This window comes from Pholis gunnellus (assembly GCF_910591455.1).
Source record: "Pholis gunnellus genome assembly, chromosome: 13".
NCBI lineage: Eukaryota > Metazoa > Chordata > Actinopteri > Perciformes > Pholidae > Pholis > Pholis gunnellus.
In genome coordinates this window covers 9,788,028-9,811,086 of record NC_136540.1, presented here as the reverse complement: position 1 = coordinate 9,811,086, position 23,059 = coordinate 9,788,028, and the positions used below count along the sequence as shown (strand labels likewise).

The window sequence follows — 23,059 nt, the reverse complement described above, 5'->3', positions numbered from 1 at the left end:
CCACGTTCACCACGTGTGCGTGACGTCAGCGCAAGTCGGACATAAATCTAACCGGAAACGCATTGTGCTGCGATCGCCGGTGATCGATTCTGTGCAGGATTGGCTCATCTTGAACGAGCCTATTGGCCGGATCGTGTGACAGGCCCGAGAGGTCACTGGCCTTAGCTTAGAAGGAAATAGGCAGCGACATCTAGCATTACAGGAGCGGAGGAGGAGGAGGTTGTGTGGCACACTCAAGGGAATTTAAAAGACATTTTTAATCAGTTTTTTTTAATGTATCGATAGCAGTCGCAGACATATCGATACACTGTCGTTTGAAAAATGATCGCGACAGTAAGCTATTTGATATTTTTTGCACAGCCCTACTGTCAGCTGCCTCTTCGTGTTCTCAACCAATTAGATTTCTCCACACCCGCTCCGCAGCCCTCATATTGGGATACAACTCCAGGTCACGTTCAACACGCTCCTCAGAAAATCCTATGCCTAGTCAAACCCATTAACCCTTCAACTACAGGAATAGGTTGCGTCCGAAAGACACATCCACAATTTCTTTCACCACCACCGATGTCTTGACACCATTCGTGGGGAATTCATATGCTATACACTAAACATTATAGAGGGCAAGACACAGACATGCTTAGGTCAGAAATGATTTCTGACAGACGCTGCATATTAACTGTCTTCTGATGCACATAACCTTTATGCAGCTGCAATGCCCCAGCAGTGATATAAAGCTGAAAGTCTCACTTCATCCAGAGATAGACAGTCAGAGAGAGAGAGAAAGAGAGTGTAAAGGACACGGAGAATGAAAGGAAAAGAACGTAGCTTGCTGGTGTAACAGATTCATCAGTACAGCCTGGGTGCATTCTGATGGAAACAGAGCACTGTACGCATCCTTCTGAAAAGAGGAAATTATATGTCATGGTCTATAAAGCACCTACTTTCTATATTTTCAGAGACAGTGTCCTTGTGGCCTAGATCATTGTAGAACCCTCCGTTATGATGACAAAGCTCCTTTTAAGACATTTAGTCTCTCTGCTGTAGCTGCCTGCAGAAGATCGGGCTACTTTAGCGACAGACTTACCCAAGTTTCATTCACACAGAATGACACGGCAGACCTTCACAACCGCCTGGTGCCATTTTTGCCTCACTCATGCCCATTTCATATTTTGAAGACTTGCTGAGAACATGACTACTTCATAGGAGGGGAGGAGGTGCAATAAGTGTGGGACAGCAATGATCAATTCATGTTGATATTAGGGCTTGCTGGGATTAGAATTGTCAGCATGCACCATGACACTGATGGTGAAAGATGATTTGCTCAAAATATGTTTCAAAACAATAGCTGCACAGTAGATCTACTATATAGGCCTTTGTTAGGGATCACTAGAAGGTTATCAAATTTAAAAGTGCCGTCTAGAGCTGCAGGTTCTTTGGCCTGCACGTTTGTTACAGTCAATGTGAAAAATGCAAAAAAAGACATCATCGGGACAAAATAAAACAAAATAAAAAAGGTCAGGAGCAATTTAAATAGTGAATTTGAATGGCCAAGCTGGGAGAAAAATCCCCATCTGCATCTGTACTTTTTATTTGGCACGAGACTAAAATATTGTCAAACTGAGTTTTTGACTCTTAATGGACCATCCATCCCTCTCATTAGATTTGAGTGTATTTCTCCTTTCCCCCGGCCAAACATCCCTTTCAACACTTTCTTATTCAAACCCCAACAAGCACAGAACCATCAATGAGCTCTACAGTAACCATGAATCCATCAAAGAGGCCTAAATCTTCTCCAAGTAACCTCACAGCAGACCATTCATGTGGGTGCGTCGGCAACTCCAACTGGCCGTTTCTGTCCAGATGTTGCATCTAACAGCTATTTATCTTATGTATAAATTACTACTGTGCCTCGCTCTCTTGCTCAGAATATACGGTAGCTATTAACATATCCAATTATACAGCATGTGCCTTAGTATCTGAAGACCAAGTTATTGTAGTGACAGCCAAGATTAAGTGGAGATATATTTGACCAAATTGAATACAAGAGAATCCAATTCAGAGAATATGCTACCGTATCCGGCTCAGTTAACTTCAGAAGTCCACATTCTCCACGGATATCAGCAAAGCAAAGCAAACTTAACTTACTCACCACCTTGGGGCGGCTCCAGCGAAACTTTTTTTTATGTATGACAAGGACATCAACATAACTGTCTCCAAACTTCACTGCCTCTTTAATTTGGTCACAGGATCTGCATTTCCATTGGTATGCAGTTTCCGCTGTACCACAAAACTCAGTGGCGCTTGTTAAAACACTTTTCATATCTATGCAAGTGCAATGAATGGTGTCTGACAAGGGCGCTTGTCTGCCAATTGGAGTATTCTCATAAAGGAAGCACCCTGCCAGGATGAAAGCCCCGGGGTGACGCTGGTGAGTGAGGTGTCGGGGGGGGTAAGAGAGAAATGAAACATCCAGATAAGAAAAGAGAGAGTGTGGAGGAGTGCAAGGAGAGACATAAAGATAAAAGGGAGGGAAAAAAACAACATATAAACCAACTATTTTATTACATTCACTGAGATGCTTCTCAAAGAGCAGAAATGAAATGGACCTTATAAAACATGGTTTCTTCATTGTGTGTTTCTCTGTGATTGTGCCTGCATACATAATACATGGTTAAAAAATTGTGCATACTAGTCATTTTTGTCAGATAGTGTGTGTGTGGGTTTGTGTGTTTTGTGCACAATATTGTCAAGGCTCATTTCCTGAATATCTCACGCATGGCTGCTGTTCATTTTTTGGCTGTGCTTTTTTTTTTTTTTTTTTTTTTTCACTGCGCTTTCTTTAATCTATTTCTATTTTTTTGGAATTCTCCGGGTTAATCTGTCTCTGCTCTAGTTCCTGTTAGTATGGTGGAGAAGCAGATGTGATAGAGGAATTCCTCTATTCTCCCCCATTGATCCTGTTAGCATCACAACCTCCTAATTTTTCTCATCCCCCTCACCCTGAACACATTTATGACTCACACACACACACACACACACACACACACACACACACACACAAGGTCTTGCTGTTACCCTCATCCCTGTCTCATCTCATCTCGTCCCAGTGAGGCTTTACGGGAGCGTTGGCACAGCAGTGGCCTGTAACATGTTACTCAGGATCCCAGCCGAGCCACGGGCTCAATATATACTCGCATAACATCTCGGAACAACCCATCACCTTTCCCTGTTGCATTTCCTGCTTTCACTTTCCTGTTATCTCTTCTACCAACGGTGGTCTCCTTTGAATGTCAAGTACCCATTGGATATCAGGAGCACTGCTGGGACTTCAGGGATTATGCTATTAGTTTTTCTAATCAAGCTGGAAAGGAATGAAAGCCCTGCAAGCAGTTCAAGCCGCATTTCTGTTTGGTACAGCGGCATACTTTAAAAGGCCTAATTTGATACAAATTAGCAAATAAATGTCTACTTAGTTGCTTCACAAGTACACGCAGTCTAGTTTTTCTTGATTTATTCTTAATGTATAGACGTAATGCACCATAATGTCAGTGATTTTGCTTAATTTAAAGTGGGAAAGAGTCATTGATTTAAATGGCATTTATCTATGGGAGGAACGGACATACACATGCAGTCATATCTCTTTGTGGACTTAATGAACCCAAAAGTGTGAGGAAACAAGTTTTGGAATCAACATATTCCATCACTCCAACCGCACGGCAGAACCATGTATTTATGAGAGAGTAGAGCAAGACTGCAATTCATCAATTTCATGATTATCCTTTACTGATCAATTTAACTCAAGTAGATCTGCCCTATGTGGGGCATGAAAAGACATCAAGACTAGTTCAGGCCTTGATGTCATGAAAATATATCAAAACTACAATTTTTCATTAGAGATTTTAGATAAGAAAAAACATTGTCATCACTATACATTTGCCATGGGGAGACGAGCATGAAATGGTGTAAATGTACTGCTGATAGAAGATTTCTTATTATTTCAAATTATGGTCAAATTATTTCTTGCCGACATGTGCATTTTGACGCGGAGCACCACTCGCCGTATAGCAGGGTATCGCATTGCACTTCCACAGTGTGTGAATATGGAAATCCATATCAAACAGGAAACCTCAGACATATTGTATTCTGTGCAGTTTACACGCTGCACTTTTCTTAGAATCCAATTTTGCTTATTCTTAATAAATGACATCAGATTTGTCAGAAACTCAAAATGTGACCGACGTTCCCTGGGCTCCGTGATCATAATGCCTATAAGGTGAAAGGTGGCTCCAGGATTGTGTCACGTGAAGGTCACCTCCTCTCAAACAGGCTGGGCTAGGACCAGCTGTATCGAAGAACTGCTACAGTCCAAAGATATGGCTCCTTTCTGTCTCACTTTTAATAAGGTCAGGATTAGGGTGACTAGTGCATTACGACAAGGGCTTAGGATCAGCGCTGAGTCCTGGAGAGTAGTCTACCATTTACCCGCTCAGTGAAACTGTGGTTAACACCGTCTCATTATTGCTGCCGCGCGAAGAGATTTTGGGCCGATCTTTTCAGTAATAGCTTGTGTCTGCAGCTCTGTAAGTGCACGTGTATACCTTTGTTAGTGTGTGTGTGTGCGTGTGTGTGTAGAAGCGGGCGTTGGAAGGTGACCACTGATGTGAGGATTTGAGCGTCAGCCGTTATAATTTAATATTTGCTGCGCTGATATCGCCATTTACCATTCCGCTGTCCCCTCTCCTCCACTTTCCATCTCAACTACAGACTCGCATGATAATGTTGCACTGAGAGTGCTTCTCAGAGGATTAGCAGAGATTAGCATTAGCTGGTCCATCTGAACCGGATACACATATTGCGTAGAGTAGCATGTCGGCAAACTAGCCTGGGATTGTGGCCATAGCATGAATTTGCAAAGGGAGATAAGGAAACATTGAGAGAAGGAAATATAGAGTCGAAAGCTTCAGAAAGGCAATGTTAGAAAAGACCTCGTGTCTCTTCGATCAAGATAATTGAATTCAAATTGAATTAATTTTTGTATAGCCCAAAATCACAAATCACAAATTTGCCTCAGAGGGCTTTACAATCTGTACACATGCGACATCCTCTTGTCCCGGAACCCTCACATCGGAACAGGAAAACCTCCCCCCAAAAACCCTTCAATGGGGAGAAAAGAGGGAGAGACCTGTGGGAGAGCAACAGAGGAGGGATCCCTCTCCCAGGATGGACCGAGGTGCAATAGATGCCATGTGTACAGAATGAACAGCATAACAGAAGAAAAAAGAAAAATATTCTCAAAAGGAAATGACTTAATTCAGCTGCATAAATGGGTTTAATAGTGATTGTTTCATAAGTCTTTTACTTGCAATTCATAACTTGAACAGTTTGCCCTTTGTATTCTACATTCCCTTTTAGTTCACTTTCTGCAAAGACAGCCTCTTTATTCCGGTTATCTAGATATGAAACAGCCAGACGATATACAACGCTACCAGGAGCAGTGACACATTTCTAAAAGGAAAATTTATGTTGACAAATTCTCCAGTGGAAAAAAAAAAGCAGCTTTTACTGAAATGTCAAACAATCTAAAAATAAATGACTGCTGCCAAATGCTGGAACATACAGCCAGGCTACAACTGAAATCCAATCCATCACAACCAATCCAGCTGTGCTAAATGCACTACCCAGGTGGGCTATAGATTTACATTTAAAACTGTAAATCGCCACGGCAGTTGGGCTTTGAATGGCAGCGTAAGAGTTAAGAAGCACAGAAATGAAGCATCCAGCATGTGAACTGACGAGGCCGCTCTACAAATTGTCTCAAAGCAAACAAGCATATCTAAAATGTTGATGTTAAGCATATGAATGCACAACTTTGGCATCACTCACGAGTCACTAATGAGTCTTACTGGATTCTAACTACGTGAGGAGTTCGACTCACTTCCGCCAGTGGAAGCTTTTGACTTGTGGGTAAAGGAGAGTGATGGACTGAGTAATTGAGTGCACTGTGAGACACACACTAATGAGGAAGATAAAGGGGGAATTGAGCAAACTGTGTTTCCCATTTCTAATGATAAGAGATGAGGAGAAACAGAGAGGGAGTGCAGGAAAGGCAGACCATTCTGTTTTTCGAAAGAATGCATCTGCTGAATGTCTGACTTGTCTAGTCGTTTTTGTTTTTTTTTTGCTAAGCACAATGCTCGCTCTGCCCAACCGGAGCAAAGTGAGAGAACAGCAAATAGCTTTAAGATAGGCGGTGAAATTACCCGTAATTGGGGGCCATTTAAAAACATAATAACTTCTTTGTTTCCTCAGCAGGAGGTTCAGAGCTGGGGACGCGTTTTGATTAGAAGTGGAGATGAGTTAGCTATAAAACTACTGAGCCAAACCTTAGCCAGATTCATGCAGCGTGTTTGTGTGTAAAATCCGTCTGCCAAAATAATGACAATAATAATAATAATAATTCTGGAGGTGGTAGGATTATTCAAGTCCAGTGACAGTCCAACTAGTCCAACAACTAGAAAATATCACACAAACTGACACGTGAAGCAGCGGGAACAAGCAAACAGGCTTGTAAAATCTCAAACCATCAATGCTAAACACCAACTTACAAAAATTCAAATGGAGCATGAAAATATGTATTAAAATCCAGCTGGAAACATGCCACGGCATCTTTAACAAAGATGTGTATGCGGTGGCAAATTGTCACCGTTCCACTGAGTAGGATAGTGGAAGTGAGCTCAGGGGTGTGTGCCACTTAGAGTGGGGGGAATAATGTTGTGTAGCATATAATGGATTTGCAATGTGGCAAACAGAGACAGATGGTGGAGGCTATGTGTTTGCTAGCTTGGACACACACACAAAACACACACACACACACACACACACACACACACACACACACACACACACACACACACACACAGACAGACACAATGTGTGTGGAGAAGAAATCCCTAAGGCACATTATGTATGCTGCCGCTCGCTCACCCAAGCCAAGGGTCTCAGTTCATTTGGTTTTTAACTGTTATAAATTGTCTCACTTGACTCCATCTTCCCTCCCCTCTACCACAGGCCTGGAGCAATCTCGACACAGAAAGCGGCCAGACTCCAAACTTAGAACTAATATAGGATTTTGAAATTCTCCTTAGAAACAGGATCCATACTGGTAAAAAAAAAACACAGACAAGGCATCATGCAGTATGACAGAGGAATGGAGACATATGGAGAAGTAAAATTGCAAGGACACTGTCATGATGAATAGAGTACTTCTTTATATATATATATATATATATATATATATATATATATATATATATATATATATATGGATGTACAAATGAATGTACTTGATGCATTATGTATTGAGAACAAGAAGGCACCATGGCCAGAGCACCAAAGAAACCTCTTCTGAAAGCCCACTTCTCATATCAGTTAGTTTTCAACTCTGAGGTTATGGTCAAAGCTTTCATTGTATTGTGTGTGTGCGTGTGCGTGTGCGTGTGCGTGTGCGTGTCTGCTAACAGGGGTATGAGTGTGAAACCTTTTCAATTGGATGATATTTCACACCTGCAGTTTTAATTCCAGGCTTTACACATAATATGCATTCTCTCTACTTCACACGGAAACGCACACAGAAACCTGTGCACCCACACACGGAAATCCTCTGTTTGCTCCCATCTGAAGCCCTATTGTTCTGAACATTACTACTTATATATAATATATATATATATTATATAATATATATATATATTATATATAAGAACTGAAACAACACAGCAGTAAAAAACTGCTTGGGTTTTTTACGGTGTGCACCAACCACAATGGAAGAACAAGCTCAATTTGAGTGTGTTAACTGCATAATTTCACTGCCTTTAAAGTGTTTAGAAAGGGCTCATCCGAAAGAGTGTCTAATAGCTTTCAAAAACTGAATTAAGATGTGGGAGGACCCTCAAGCTGATGATTAGACAAGGGACAAGAAAGTGACTTCTGGCGATAATATGAATACAAAAACCTACACACATACACACTCTAGTGTGCACGCACACACACACACACACACACACACACAAACAGAGGCACACACAGAAAGTCAATTAACATGAACATGTGTCTTTGGGGAATTATATTTCAATTAGCTTTAGCTACTTCTAGGCTTCCTTTGAGACCGCGATGCTAAAACAAGTGCACAGATCTGCATTTGTGGTTGCAATAAAGCCGGCTTTTCAATTAGTATCATGACATAATTCCATATTTATTGTTTAAGTACAAGTTAAGCGATTAAGCACTAAATTAATGCTTTGCACGTTATTAAAGGACTGTGACGTTAAGAAGACTCGCGCGGGTATAGCTGTCGCAGCTGCTTTTCGAAGCCAAATTAAAGCAAAATCGTGGCAATGACAAATGAACAAGTATGAGTATCCATTAGAAATGTGTAACAGCACTGTCATTAAAGAGGGATGCAACTCATTTTAGGGATTACTTCATGGAATAGCAGTGGTGATTTAGTGACTGGGGGAGCACCTTTCTGTGATTATAGGTTCATTTCCTGTACATGAACTGACTGGACTTTCCCTTTAATGAACCGTCGGCTATATAGAAATAATGCTTTTTTTTTGCCGTGTCAGAAGAGAAGAGATTTGTTGGTCTGTTCCTATCTCGCCCCCCCCCCCCCAATCGTAGGGCCTGGAGATAGCAGTATCTCTCTCTTCCTACTCCATTCTGCCTTAGCTAAATCTTCAACCTTTTACAACATAGTCCCCTGTGAATTTACCCTTCCTGAAAACCTTGATTTGACAAAAAAAATATAAAGAAAGATGCGTTCGTGTGTGGACACAGAGAAAGCCGAGTCTGGATCATAAAAATGGCAGCAGTACAGTAAAAAAGAGCAACTTTTTTTCTTTTAAGCGTCATCGTGTTTACTCCAGCAAAACGCAGTCCCTGAAAACAAAACACGTCTGTCGTTTCCTCACTGTTGCCTTCATACTGTACATGTATACGTGTGCCAGTGTGTGTGTGTGTTTATAGTGCGCACATATGGCGCGAGAACGATACTGTACACAATATGAGCCGTCTTTGCTTTGGCTGCATACATTTCTGTCAAGAGCAGAAACAAGAGTCCCCAAACAGTATCAGAGTTGGGGGCAGAAGAGCTGAGGGACCAGGCAGAGTCGCGGCTGTCCATATCTCTATCTCGGTTGAAGAAAATGATTACTGTAACATGTACTAACAAATCTCCAGACTCTGGCCCTCGGGGAGTTGCATGAAAAGCAGCTGTCAGATGAAAGGGCACACGACATAAAAAGAACATTATCTAGGCTAAGAGGTGTTAGGAGGATCTGTAGAGCACTGAAAGAGCATGTTGAATCAACTCACTTCATTTGTTTGCTGATTTGCAAGTCTGCATACAGTACGTATGCATGTGTGAGACAAAGAGAGGTAGTAAATATTGTATTGTTGTCTTGTTTTTTTTTCCTTCATCTCGAACCTTCCTTTAGCTTTTCCTGGTTTGAGTGAAAGATTATAAACACCCTCTGGTCGGGGAGTTTTAATCCAAAAGGTGATTGTGTTTGTGTGTCTTAATTCCAGAGAGTTTGAGATTAGTGACACATGGCTTGCCAAAGACTGGAGACTTCCGATTAGCCACTCGCTAATCCTTCGGAATTCAACGCTAATACAGACATCACAAATGCACGCACGCGTACACACAGGCCGAGGCGCTCGCACTCAATAACACACTCTGTGGCTTTCCCAATGTGTGTGCTTGTGCGTAACTCGTATGGCTAGATTATATCTGATCGATGGAGTCTGACTCAAACAAAAGAAACCCCAAAAACATCAGAGAAGTTTGCTCGTCAATCAAGACGCACCAGAGGAAAAATGATGCACCATATCAAAAATCAGTGCTATAGGTCACAGCATAAGCTCGCCACACATAAAAGTGAACACCAATGCAACCTCCAGCATTCTTTTCTAACTGGAACGGTATTTCATTTTATCATCACAAAAGTCCCACATCAATAACTGCACAGTGGTTCATATTCTGTCTAGAATACATAAATAGCTACGGGTTAACCTTGAAGAAAAGCCCCCCCATCAGCGGATATGTTAGCTGATTTTGCACACTTCTTTCACCTACTGGGAGGTCTATTTGGGGTGCAAACGTTGCAGCCAAATCCACCTGTGGGCTCGTATCCTCCCCGTTCTCCATGGGAGGCTGTATTTCATCTCTCCCTTCTCTCGCTTTGGGCTGGCTTTTCAAAATCCCACTCTGCCTAAGAAACATGAAACGTAGCCTTGATGCCAAAATAAAAAAAATCTAAATTTACTCTGCATTGATTCTCTGCAAAAATGGTAATTTGCGGATTAGCAACCGGTTAGTGACATCTTCTGCCTCTGTAACCTGGAAGCTACCTCACTGCATCACCAAAATAGGATTCTAGAAGATAATACCCGTCCCTGTAGCTAAAATAATATACTATTGATTAGAATTACTGTCATTTAAATGTCACATTTTTGCAACCACTCGTGATGGTGCGTCACTGCCATCACACAGCCAATTTACTAGGATCAGTAAAGCTCTGTGTGCTGCGGCATCCAGTAAGGTGAGTAACTGCTTTAAAGCTCTGGTCGTGCATGTGTGGGCCGACACAATGAAAAGACCTGGAGACCAGCAAGTTACGTATGAAACCTCAGCAGCTGTGTTCCCAGAGAAGCTGAATCTGTGGAGATATTCAGCAATAAGGATATACAATAAATTATAGGGCTCAGATTTGGAAGATGTTTTCGGAGTAGGCCTCGATTAGATGACTGGAGTTTAAGAGATCAGTTAATTTACTGCTGTTCTTTCTCTTTTTAAGGGGGATATTTGCTGAGTAAAATCTTTCTTACCTTTCCATACCCAACGCTACTGGACTGGTACCATAAAACAGTGACGCCTGATCAGTCTGGCAACTGCATCGTTCAGTTTGGGGCGCATCCTATTTTGCAGACTCGTAAAAAAAAAAAGCCTCGGAGATTTCCACAGGCTGCTTTGGGAGCCGAGTTGCGCACGCCGGCGTACATTTGCATGAAACTTTAGAACTTTTCACTCCTACGTGGTGTCTTGCTAGGTTCCGTTTCTTTTGCCACTTGTGAATCGCTACCATCTGCGAATACATGTGTATTAAAGCTTAACAATTACTGGCCGCCTGTCTCCTCCTGCCTCATTTCACCCCTATGTCTAAACACGCTGAAACCAGCGTCTGTATTTGACACGTCATAGCTGTACGAAGCAAAAAAACCTGCGCCAAATATGTGCACCAATATGAGAAAGAGTTGGAGCAGGTGGCAGGTTCACTGGAAGCGTCTCTCGAGCCGTTCTGCAGAGGCACATTTCCGCTTTGCCACGGAGAAACCTGTGAGCTCTGAATCCGACCACGTTCCCCTCCAGCCGCCTCCTCCTTTCTGTTTTAACTTTTTAACACCTGGACTAACAAAAGACTGGCTTTGATCATGGGAAATCCCTTGGCAGAGCAGCAATGCATCCACAGCGGAGCCAGCGCTGTGTGTCTGTGTGATGCTCATTGAGCCAGGGCTGCTCTACTGAGGATTCTCGGCATTGAAGCTTCATGGCATCGGTTTAAGGTACAGCGCACCTCACATGTTCTACCTGTCAAAGCGTGTCCGTGAAAATGAACACGCTCGCAAAAAAAACGCACAGAAGTGGGAGGGTGAGCGCAAGTGAGCGAGGAAAGAGAGAACATCTCGCGTAATCGGCGGCTCTGCAAACACACACACACACACACACACACACACACACACACACACACACACACACACACACACACACACACACACAAGGCCGCTTGTTATCAGAAGCTTTCCCACGCTGCTGTGGTACAAAGCTCCCACACCAGGACGGGAGGATGCGGCGAGGGAGGAATGGACGGAAGTACAGAGGGATGGAGGGTCAGCCTTCAGCAGCTTAGACTCACTGCGGGGATAAACACATCCCGCAGCGGGGGTTTGTGTTTAGGCTAGCGAGATCAGAGTTCAAAACAGACAGACTGCCAGGAAACAGACAGAGCGGCGGAGACGAGCCATCAGCAAACAGCAAACAACCAGTGCACATATCACAGACTTTAGCTGGGGAGATTGAACGTTCCTCCTCCACACCTCTCCTCCCACATCACTCTTACATCAACTCTCTATTCCAGAATATCTCCCGCTTTCTCCGTCGCTCTCTTGCCTCCCATCTCTCCCCCCCCCCCCCTCCCCCCCTCCCTCGTCTGCTGCTCAGCCCCGAGCTCTTACGTAAGAGGCACATTTGCATAACAGGCGTTTTTTTTTTTCCTCTGGCTCCGGCATGGGCACATGAGACACACTGGATAATATGTTAACAACTCGGGCTGTTGGTAAACAACAACCTCCATCGCAGCGCTTCACGTTCACACTATATACGCCGCGCAGGTCTAGTCTAGTGACAGAGATGCAGTGTGTCTGGATCTCTTGATGCCAGCTGGCACCGGGCCAGAGGGGCTGAAACAGCTGTCATTTACGGAGCGCACGGATGCGGCTTCGGCTAGATAGACTTCATTCAGGAGGGAGGCTGACCTGCCCGCTGTGTGGAACCTATACAATAATAGGCCTCGTGTCGCGAGATGACTGTTCAAATCAAGCAGCCTAGCATTATCCTCTTCAGGGTTAGGGAGCGAGAGAGAGAGAGAGAGAGAGAGAGACTGATGTGAGGGTGTGTGGTGGGGGAGCCACACATGCAATGTGCCCCGACATCATGCACTCTCTGCTGTAACCGCCACCGCTATGTCTTTGCTTAGGCCTCTTCAGACGTAAGCTAAACAAACGTGGCACACATTCGCAGGGATATTATGCAAATACACGCCCAAAACACACACACACACACACACACACACACTCATAATGAGTGTGCCACCCTTATGAGAATAAAGAGGAAAATAAGGGCCCTGTTACGTCAATAAATGAGGTGGCGCGAGCTGTAAGATATAGCAGATACCCTAAGATACCTCATTACATATCAATTCATTAAGTCACAAATGGCCTTATGTCTGGTTACTGAGGAAGGACTGCTCTCCCTCTCTCTCTCTCATATGCATACACACACAAACACTTCAAAGAGACAACAACAAATGATCAAGGGAATCAAGCACAAATGATCTCTCATTTGGGATTTCTCATTTACTCGTGTGGATTAAAAAAAAAGAAAACAGCAGTTAAAGTCAAGACTTTCATTTTTGATGAATCTGTTCTGCTATAATAAATGCTTTATATACATCTTGCTATGATTCGAGGGGGATGAAGTGGACTTTATATGACAAAACCGAAGCTCAGCGTGGCATATGTGGCCCTGCTGTTAGACTGACAGTTGTTTTGGAGTGAATCCATCACCTTCCTGCCACTGTTCAACACAGCCTGAATGTAGCTGTCCAGAAATGCAAGACTTCTCACATAAATGAATGGCATTTTACTTCCCTTGCTCGCCAAAAGATCGGACTTCCATCCAGTACCCAACACTGTATTTAAGTGCACTTTGTGGTAAGAAATTGCCACATCGAATACCACTGGGTCGTACAGATTCGTAAAAAGTGGAACTATTCTGAAAGCAAAAGATATTCCACAGAGCGTCTGCACTGCACCCTCAAAATAGGAGCCTGATACGAAGACGTTCTCTAATGACTCCAAGTTGATGTATAATAAATCGTACTCATAATAACCCCAGAACTAACTTTCCTTTTACTGCATTTCCCCGATCCTACTTAGTTGTTACTCACACATGTATCTGTTCAAGACACTCGGAGAACACAATGGCAAGCATAGAGAAACCTAAAGAAGTTGGACATATTTCACGGTCATTTGTCTATTTTAGTTCCACTTTAATGCATATGCCTATACAATACATTAAACCGTCTCACAAACAGGCCGCCCAATGACCTTGACCCCCAATGGCACCTTAATCTGGTGTTTACAGTCCAGTCCTCTGTGGGGAGCTGTTTATCGTAATTATGACAAATAGTCTCCAAATCATTATTAATCAATATTCTCATTGATTGATCCAAATCGAGTTCAGCCGTGACCCAAATTGATTCTCATCTTAAAACGTGAACAAATATCCCTGCTACAGTGTTGTGGATATCGGCAATATGAGGATTCATCTGAGAGGAAGATAAAAAAAAACCTTAATATCACCAGCTATCATACCGGAAATTCAAACGTTCAGAATTGAAGTGGAGAACGTTCCAATCACTTCCTACAACTCGTTTTAAGGTTATTGGCAGTAACCTTCCTTTAAAACTGCCACGCAGACACACAACACCACCAGATGACTGTGCGCACTAGCGACAGACGCCACACCTGCACAGATGAAACAGAAGTCAAACATTCCTAAAAGAAAACAACAACAACAACAACAACAGAAATGTGGAATCAAAATGCTGTGCGTGGCTGCGATCAGCTCCATCAAACTGTTTCGGTGCGTAAAACGTTGCCAGAGTCTCTCTGTGACTCATCCAAGTGCTGCAAGTCAAAAACAACCGCCGGGTTGGTTACTTCATGTTGAGGTGTGTCTTCCTTGCGGGCTCGTTTTTTTTCGTTTCATTGCCACTCACGCACAGGACAGAATTGCAGACGCAGGAGACGCATCAGTCTGAATGGCTGCACTGTCTACCGTGTACAATTATGAAAATAAGATTCCCCGCATTCCTGAACATTAACATCCAAGACATCCCGAATGTTAGTGGACAAGCTTTCTCTCTCTCTCTCCCTCCTCTAGCTGTCTCACACAGCACGCACGTTTGCATACGCACGCACATTCAACGCACGTCCAAACGCGTGCAGGCACAGACACGCATGAACCCTGCGAGGGAGAGGGCGCTCCGCACCTTTCAGCCAGGACCCGCGTGTGACCGCGCGTCCTGCTGCCCCTCCACCCTGCCCTGTTGTTGGCCTGTAACGTGCGCGCGTAACACAAAACACACAGAAAACACAAGCGCATGTGCGCACCACTCGCCCCAGACTCACCTTTCAGAAGAATCCCATAAATAGTGTAGAGGGTGAAAATCAAATGACTCTTGAGATTCATCCTGTCTTCGTTGTTTCTTGCCTTTCCGCGCTAACTTCTCCTCGCGTCTCCCCGCTGGACCTCGAAGCGGACCGGACGGCTTTTTGGTCGGCTATCCAGGTGGACTTGGGACGTGCGTCTTTTGTGCGTCTCTGGGAAAACGGGGTTTGACACAACCGACTTCACGACCCCGAAAAAGCCTGTGCCGCTTGTGGAAACGTTTCTCACTCTTCAAAGAAGCAACGCGCCGGGATGCAACAGCGGTAACGTGTGGGCTCAGTTTTGCAGGAGAGAACAACAGCGGTGTAAAAACCCAGGGGCTGAGAGCAGTCGTTCTCCGGTCACAGAGTAGATGCTTGCCGCTGCCGTACTACTGTCTGCCCCGCACTCGGTCTGCTGTGGCGCACAGTCCACAGCGCAGGGAGCACGAGTGAATTGTTTGAGTCCCGCCCACACAGCTTTGACGGACATGAAAGGTGAGCCAATCGCGAAGGACCGAGGCTTACCGACGTGGCGGTGTGTAGGGGGGGGGGGGGGGGGGGGGGGGGGGGGGGGGGGGGGGGAAGGGGGGCTTTAGCGACTGAGCGCCGCTGCAAAAAATATCAATTTCAACTAGTTTGTAGACTCGCTGAGTGTTTAAAAGTCTGAACAGAAAAATAGGCCCAATCTGATGAGTTTACGCCTTTTATACAGTTCATGGTTTACGCCCCTTTTCCTTTGAAAAAGACAAAAGCTTGCCTCATTTATTGGCACAAATGTGTGTAAAATCCCTAAAGTGGACTGTTTTTGATCACTTTCCTACTTTGTACTGCAACTGCTGCACAACAGTTTCCTTCCGGATAGTTCAAGTTCTATTATATCTTGTTTAATTTATTCTCGTTGTATCGTAGATGTTTGCACAGTAAAATAAATAAATAGCTATGAAATACATAAAGATGCATCTTCATACACACACACTTATACACACCTACATAAACAAAAAAATAAAACGTGTGGAGGGGTGGGAAGTTGAAAAGGATTGTTGCCTCTCCTATAAACCCAAAGCAAAATGGATGAATGTCATACAGTACGTATAACAGAGTTTGCATAGGTTATGTTGAAGCCTCATGTCACGTATCTGCATCAGCAACTGCTAAACCTGAACATTTGAGTGTGATTTTAGTGCCTGGAAATATGGTGTGGAATCCATCGCTCACAGGATCCCAAATGGACGTTCTTCTTGTCAGCCACACCAGGTTGCAACCTGAGAGACAAGCTGAATCATTTTTTGCAGCGTACAAGTGGAATGGGCTCAGAATTCAAAACATGAGAAAGAGCACACAAAACGTGCTTCTGGGTGTGAGCTGTCCTTCCACATGAACTGGGCAACTTACAGTATATGTTGCGTTGCTTGCTGCTCTGTTGATAGTGATGATCCCGGTTACAGGGCTGTGAAGTATTGAGGTTGACAACTGCCTGAGCTCTGAAAATTGTCTTGCGGAGGACAATCAGAAGGGTTGAGAGGTGAAGTGGGATGTGATGGGACAAGGCGGTGTAAAGGTGGAAGGGACAGAGGGTGGAAGCGGTCTACAGCCCTTTGGGGGAAAAAAAGCTGTTAAGACTGAAATAGAGGGAGAGAGAGAGAGAGAGAGTAGGTTCCACAGTACAGGGGGTTGATGAGTCAGCGGTGTAGCAGAGAGACGTACAGTTCATGGCTGAGGTATATGTGATGTTTACCCCGGTTATTTCGATGTCTACTTTGTACGTTCAAAAACTGAGAACAAGGGGTAGGAACAGCATTTGGATATTTTACCTAGATGACGGTACCTTGGGAACAAATATAGAAATTAATTAAAATGGTTTATCATAAAACCATATATAAATGTATATATACTGTATATATATATATATATATATATGGGGCACGCTCTCGTGTGTTAATATGCAAATAAAAGGTAAGCTCGTCAGAGCTCCCAGGAGGAGTGCTGGTGTTTTGAAGCAAATTTGACATAGTGGCCAAACAGTGGAATTACACTTATTTTCCCCATAGACTTACATTGGGAAAGAGATGTATTTTACACTCATGGCACCACTATGTAAACAAAGCACGGAGATGCTCGGATTACAACACACAGAGAGGAAGACAGACTCCATTCTCTGCTCAGGTCGCCATGACTCCCACTATATCTTTACATCTTTATCTTTGCATGAACACTTTGAATATCGTCCAGAGAGCCTTTAAGTAATTTGAAGCATTCTGGTTGTTAGATCAGAGAGAAGGGGGCTACAGTACAAACTGCTGTGTGATGCCACACGAATTTAAGAGGAAGAGGATTATAATGAGCATATGCGAGGATATAAGTGAATAGCCGAAGAGCCCACAAAACTGCTTTGAACTATGTAATTATTGTACGTATATGAACATAAGGCATCATCAGACTAATCTCTGGAGGGGCATCAGAAGCTCGGAATCAGAGGCTTTAAGAATTAATAAGGTATTGTCTTAAAAAATGTTGGTCAAGTATGTCGAGTGAATGAAACGCAGAATTAGTTATTAATCTATCAAAATCATTTGTGTAATAACATGCATTTGACAATCACATACTGTAGTATGTCTAATCTTTCATGTCAGTTTTCTGGGGCAGAGGCACGGGGTCTCTCTCTCTCTCTCTCTTCTAGATTGCATCTTTAGCTTGATTGTAAGATGGCTTCTAAAAACAGCCTATGCATTATTTATCAAATTAAAAACTTTGCTCATTAGAAGTTGCCTACCTATGCTGATAACTTCAAGTCAGTCACACAACTAAAGCTGCTTCGCAGGAAGTGTTCCCCAACATAAAAAAAAAAAAGAAAATACATATCGCCAGTAACTTTTTCAGTTCAAAAAGTTTGACTCTCATTTGAAAAATGATGACATGGAGTAAAGTTATTTTACTCTGCAATACTCACAACCTGCCTTGACTCTCAGCTGTCATTCATTTTCTTCCTCTGCAGGATGGTACTTTACGTAAACACACTGCCCCTATACATGTGCACACACGCACACTTGTTAAGTCGTCCCCCGTTTTCCGTAAATGATCTGTTTGTGAACAGCGTGCTATAAATAAACTTGACCTGCCTCGGCCTGCTGATCTCATTTTGGGTCAATTCACTTTAAGAGGGGGTGCTGCACACCTTGTAATGGCTCATTTCACACTCCCAAAATTGGTGTGTGCCATCACTAGAGGCATAGCAAGGCACCACTGGGTCTTCTCTCAAAAAGCGCTTGGATCCAGGGGAGAGGCCAGTCAGTGAACTGATAGAAACAGCACATTTGAGTTTCCGCCTCACCTGGGATTGTCCAGATGGCAGATAGACCAGTCTCTCTTTCCCTCTCTCTGTCACACACACGTACTGTACACACACACACACACACACATACACACAGCCACTAATGCACACCCACCTCTCAGAGTTTCAAGTAACCACCTGCTCCTGGCTGAGACCATTGTTCACTGGTCCACCTAATGTAGGCTGACACACGTTGCCAAGCTGAGGGCCGAGCACTTTGGCTTGAATGGAACAAGGCGGGGCATGGCATAAATCAACTCAGCTTTTATATTGACATTTTATTTCATCCGTGTCTATGTGTGTGAGTGCGCGTGTTGATTTGAACGACTTACTTTGTCAATTCTGTACAAAGCCATCCACACTAACACATGTGAAATCAATAATAATTGAATAAATAATTAAATATTTCAAAAAATAAAAGAAAATCAAAGAAAGAATCACGCAGGCATGTCATGAATGCTTTGTGAAAAAAAACAAGTCTTTCATATTTGCATCAGAAAAAAAGAAAAGTATGTTATTTGTCTGTATTTAAGGAGTATATCTGTCCAGTGTATCTGTTTGTAAAACATGCTCAAATTCAGTTTCAATATGGAGATGCAACTGGTAAGAAAAAAGCAGATTTGAATTTTACACATTATGTCTCCTTCACACTTTTCTTGGACTCCTGACATCTCTTAATAACATACAGTTTAGAAGTTTGTGGTGTGACATCTGGAAGCGTGTGGGTGTTGTTGCCAGGATTTGGGGGGGGTTTGGAGTGCTCTATTTTCTGCAGCACTCTCCTGCCATCCATTTTCCTGTTGCCTGCTTTTGACTATCTACTTCAAGCAAAAAAAGCATTATCTGCTAGATGAGTCGGTGATCTGGAATGAGCATGAAATGACCCAGCTGATATCAAATCAGAGCTGTTTAAGAACTGCTGGAGCTCATCACATTATGTGTGGTAACATTGATTTTTAGCCAAGTATATTCCTGCAGTTTGTGAAGACACATAACCATGTAAGTCAGTAAGTACATACATTCAGTCGGGACAGAGCAGGAAAAAGCACATTGATAAGCTGTGCTCCTGCACAGGTGGCAGAGGAAGGAAATGAGATGTAGCCAATACAACGCATCAGTAACTGAAAAGGCTTCACAGCCCAGTAGCCGCTATCCAGAATGGACGCATAACTTCAGCATGACACACGGGCAGCGTCTCTTGCAGACACCTGGGTTTTTCTCCCCCACTGTGTCTGCAGTGTAAATGACCTTTCCTTCAGATTTTGGCAACCATGAAGTGCCACAGAGACCCGAGCCTTTTTGCAGGCTGCCACACCACAAGGGGAGACCGCCTGCCAAACGCAGCCAGATCCAATGCTCAGTAGCAGTGTCGAGATTAGAGTGGCACACCAATTGTTTCAGTTCCACTCACTCGGAAAGTGTTCCTAGACCAAACTCTGAATACAAAGGCGGCAGGAACTGCCCTCTTGTTAATGAGCATTGCAGCATTCCACATCCATTCAGAGGCGTAAAAGACTTCTGGATGACATTCGTTCATACTCTTAAAAAAATGTATGTGCCTGAACTTCTAGCGTACATGTTTTTTCTGTGAGTGTCAATGTTTGATTTGTAGTAGATACCTGGCATTGAGACAGAAAACAAAGCATGTGTTGGTCGTGTTGCTTGGTAACTATGGTCAAGTTCATATCCGGGCGTATTCACAAACAGAACATTTACTGTTAGGGGCTCCAAAGCTGTGTGCTATTTGGCAGTGGGCTTTAAAAGACCATACTGGCGGTTTTGTGTTTTTTAGCCCATTAACCAGGAATTGTGAATGCTTTACCTTTTCTTTCAGTTTGTGCTCCTTTCAAAAACATGTGGTTGTTGGTGGAAAGCAGCCTTGTGTGGTGGTTGTGGTAATGGTCTACGTGTGTTTTTAAGTAAGTAACTAGAATGACTACAACACCAGACAGGCCATTTAGGCCATACACCTTATTCGCTCACAGAATCAGAATCATACACGCAGTACACCACTATACTCACCCTCAAACATATACACAGTACTCTGTAATCACTCACACGCTGCTATTCTGTCTAACACACACCAATATGGCCGCACTCATATAATACTCTCCAGTGAAACCAAGAGGGAATGTCTGTGTTATGTGATTGAGAGCAGAGGTGAGTCAGACAGAGTAATAGCTTCTTAAAAAGATGACAGATGATGAAAATATATATGTGAATGTATGAAAACATTTTTACAGTTTAATTCCGTCATTGGCTGACATCCAACATTATTCTATTGGACACAGTCTTCCGATAAAAGTTGCTCAATAGGAGCAATATGGTGAGCGTTCTCTTCAGTCGCTCTTATAGATGCTAACTTTTGGACCATAGCACATGCACATTAGGGTTTCTGACTAAAATAACTGACTCCCTGTACACATAAAATAGCATGGAAATAAAATGTTGATGCAACACATTACTCCACATTACTTTATTTTTTTAACTAATGACTCAGATTTGACAATGCTGAAACTAATTGCAATAAGTGTTTGTGACGTCTATTTCTTTATTGCTTTACGGAAGTGTTTTTTTGTAATGGTTATGTGTGGTAAAGAGACTTTCTGGGTTAAAGTCATGTGACCTGCAATTTCAATTGTGGCCACTTCACCAAAATCACCACACAGACGATATCGGCTTTCATTGGAACATTTCCAGGAGCCAATCTGCAGCTGGGAATTCAAACTGCGCGTGTTCTATGAACCAACCTTCCTTTAATTAAACATGAATTATTTTACACACGACTATTCTCTTTCATCCATGTTATCCGTCACGTACACTTGCATTGTTTCTCATGCACACTATTCTCCCTCCTTCCAGCCCTGTCTCCTAAAAATAAGTACTCTCCTAAAACAGTGCTTTTGTTAATCACTCACTCTCCCTGTCACTCACTCACACCCTCTCACTCTCTCACTCACTTTTGAGTTTTGTTTGCATTACAAGGGAAACCCTGCTGAAGCTAATTGAAAATATTATATAATATATTATGTCCTTTGTTGGTCATCATCTTTTAGGATCTAAATAATGATCATGTTACTTGCAGACCAGACTGAAGAATAAGTGTGTGTATGTGTGTGTGTAGGTGTGTGTGTGTGTGTGTGTGTGTGTGTGTGTGTGTGTGTGTGTGTGTGTGTGTGTGTGTGTGTGTGTGTGTCTGTGCGGTTATCAATTGTATTCATAAATTTCAACTTTAAAAGGTCAGAATCCTCTTCCTGCATGTTTTGTTGCCTGTGAAATGCCACATTATGTCTTGCTGGTAGTTCAACACAACGTGTGTGCCACAGTGAATTTCAGAAACAACACCTGTACCAGCAACATTTGCATGTTCAAACTGGATTGCAGAGAGGTGTGAAAGTATGCTGAATTGTGCCGGCCAAGTTTTGACAAATACAAACAGAACAGATCTGACTCGGCTAGAACATGAAGTTTGAGTTTCATTTGTTTACACAGAATGAAAAATGAAGGGCAAAGTCTGACGTGTCCATTCGAAAACACTGGAGTCTAGTCTGGCCTGTATTCCTGTTTTTGTTTCTGCCTCTGTGGGTCTTTTTATGTGTTATTTGTCTGCTCGCCTGTATGTCTCCGACAATGCGCTTGGACAGAGTACATCACTTTATTCAATCAGATCCAGCGCCGGTCTGGATGGAAGAAGCCAGAGCTGAGAACATCAACTGTTTCCTGGCAGCCAGGGATACATTATTAGCCAGTCCATTTAAGTTACATTTCCGTGTTTGATTGCCATATCCCGCATTAAGCAGTAGCAATGATGCCAAATCAGTGGGAGTAAAGCTAAGATGAAGTGCTAAAAATGGGCTCTTGATGCTTCAATTTTCCAACCGCACTCTGTGATGACGATGAAACAACTGATTAAGGTGGCTGATAGATGAAATTCTGAACATGACAATGACAAATAGTTGTAGTGTTTATATCAAATAAATGAAATTGGTATTTGGTGCTTTATTTATGGAGAAAGAAGAAAGGTAGACGTGCAGGATATGTCGAGCAATGTAGAAGTCTCATTCAAAGTATATAAAGTATATATAATGTCAAAAAAATAGGATATGCCAACGCTTAAAAAGTGAGTGCTATCATTTATGAATTGCAAATGTTTACATTTGCAATATACTTTTAAAATTAGAGCACACATTTGTGAAATATTATTCAAAGATTTTAAAGTTGCTTCTTTGATAAATCTAGTTATACATATTTAAACATGTTGCTCTATGATGCCTATGTTTTTACATCAGTGACCAACAGAGACCCACTCACTCATTCTCACACACACACACACACACACACACACACACACACACACACACACACACACACACACACACACACACACACACACACACACACACACACACACACACAAAGTAATAATATGCTCCATCATTTGTCATTTATTTGTAATATGAGTGTGACTGTCCACAGCTGAGGTATCTAGTTGGGCCAGAGACCTCTCACTCATGCAGAACCACACAAATGCCATGTGCACCCAAACATGCACACAAGTAGGCTACTACACATACATGAACATACACCAAGCCCAAGTGTAGACTGAAACCCAACAGACCAGAACTTGCACAGATTTTGGGATGATTCAGTGGAGAAGTGGGCCTTCTGAACACACATGAAAAC

The 23,059-nt window shown here is 42.9% G+C and overlaps 1 protein-coding gene across 2 annotated transcripts in view; it reads right to left on the bottom strand.

Moving 5' to 3' along the window:
* Positions 1 to 15,335, bottom strand: part of cadm2a (cell adhesion molecule 2a) — a 193,783-nt gene extending 178,448 nt beyond the window's left edge. For both annotated transcript variants that reach the window (XM_079171374.1, XM_079171375.1), the window contains exon 1: positions 15,028 to 15,335. In XM_079171374.1, coding sequence (XP_079027500.1) covers positions 15,028 to 15,088 — 61 coding nt within the window. In that variant the 5' untranslated portion in view covers positions 15,089 to 15,335. The remainder of the gene's footprint in view (positions 1 to 15,027) is intronic.
* Between the last annotated feature and the right edge of the window lie 7,724 nt (positions 15,336 to 23,059).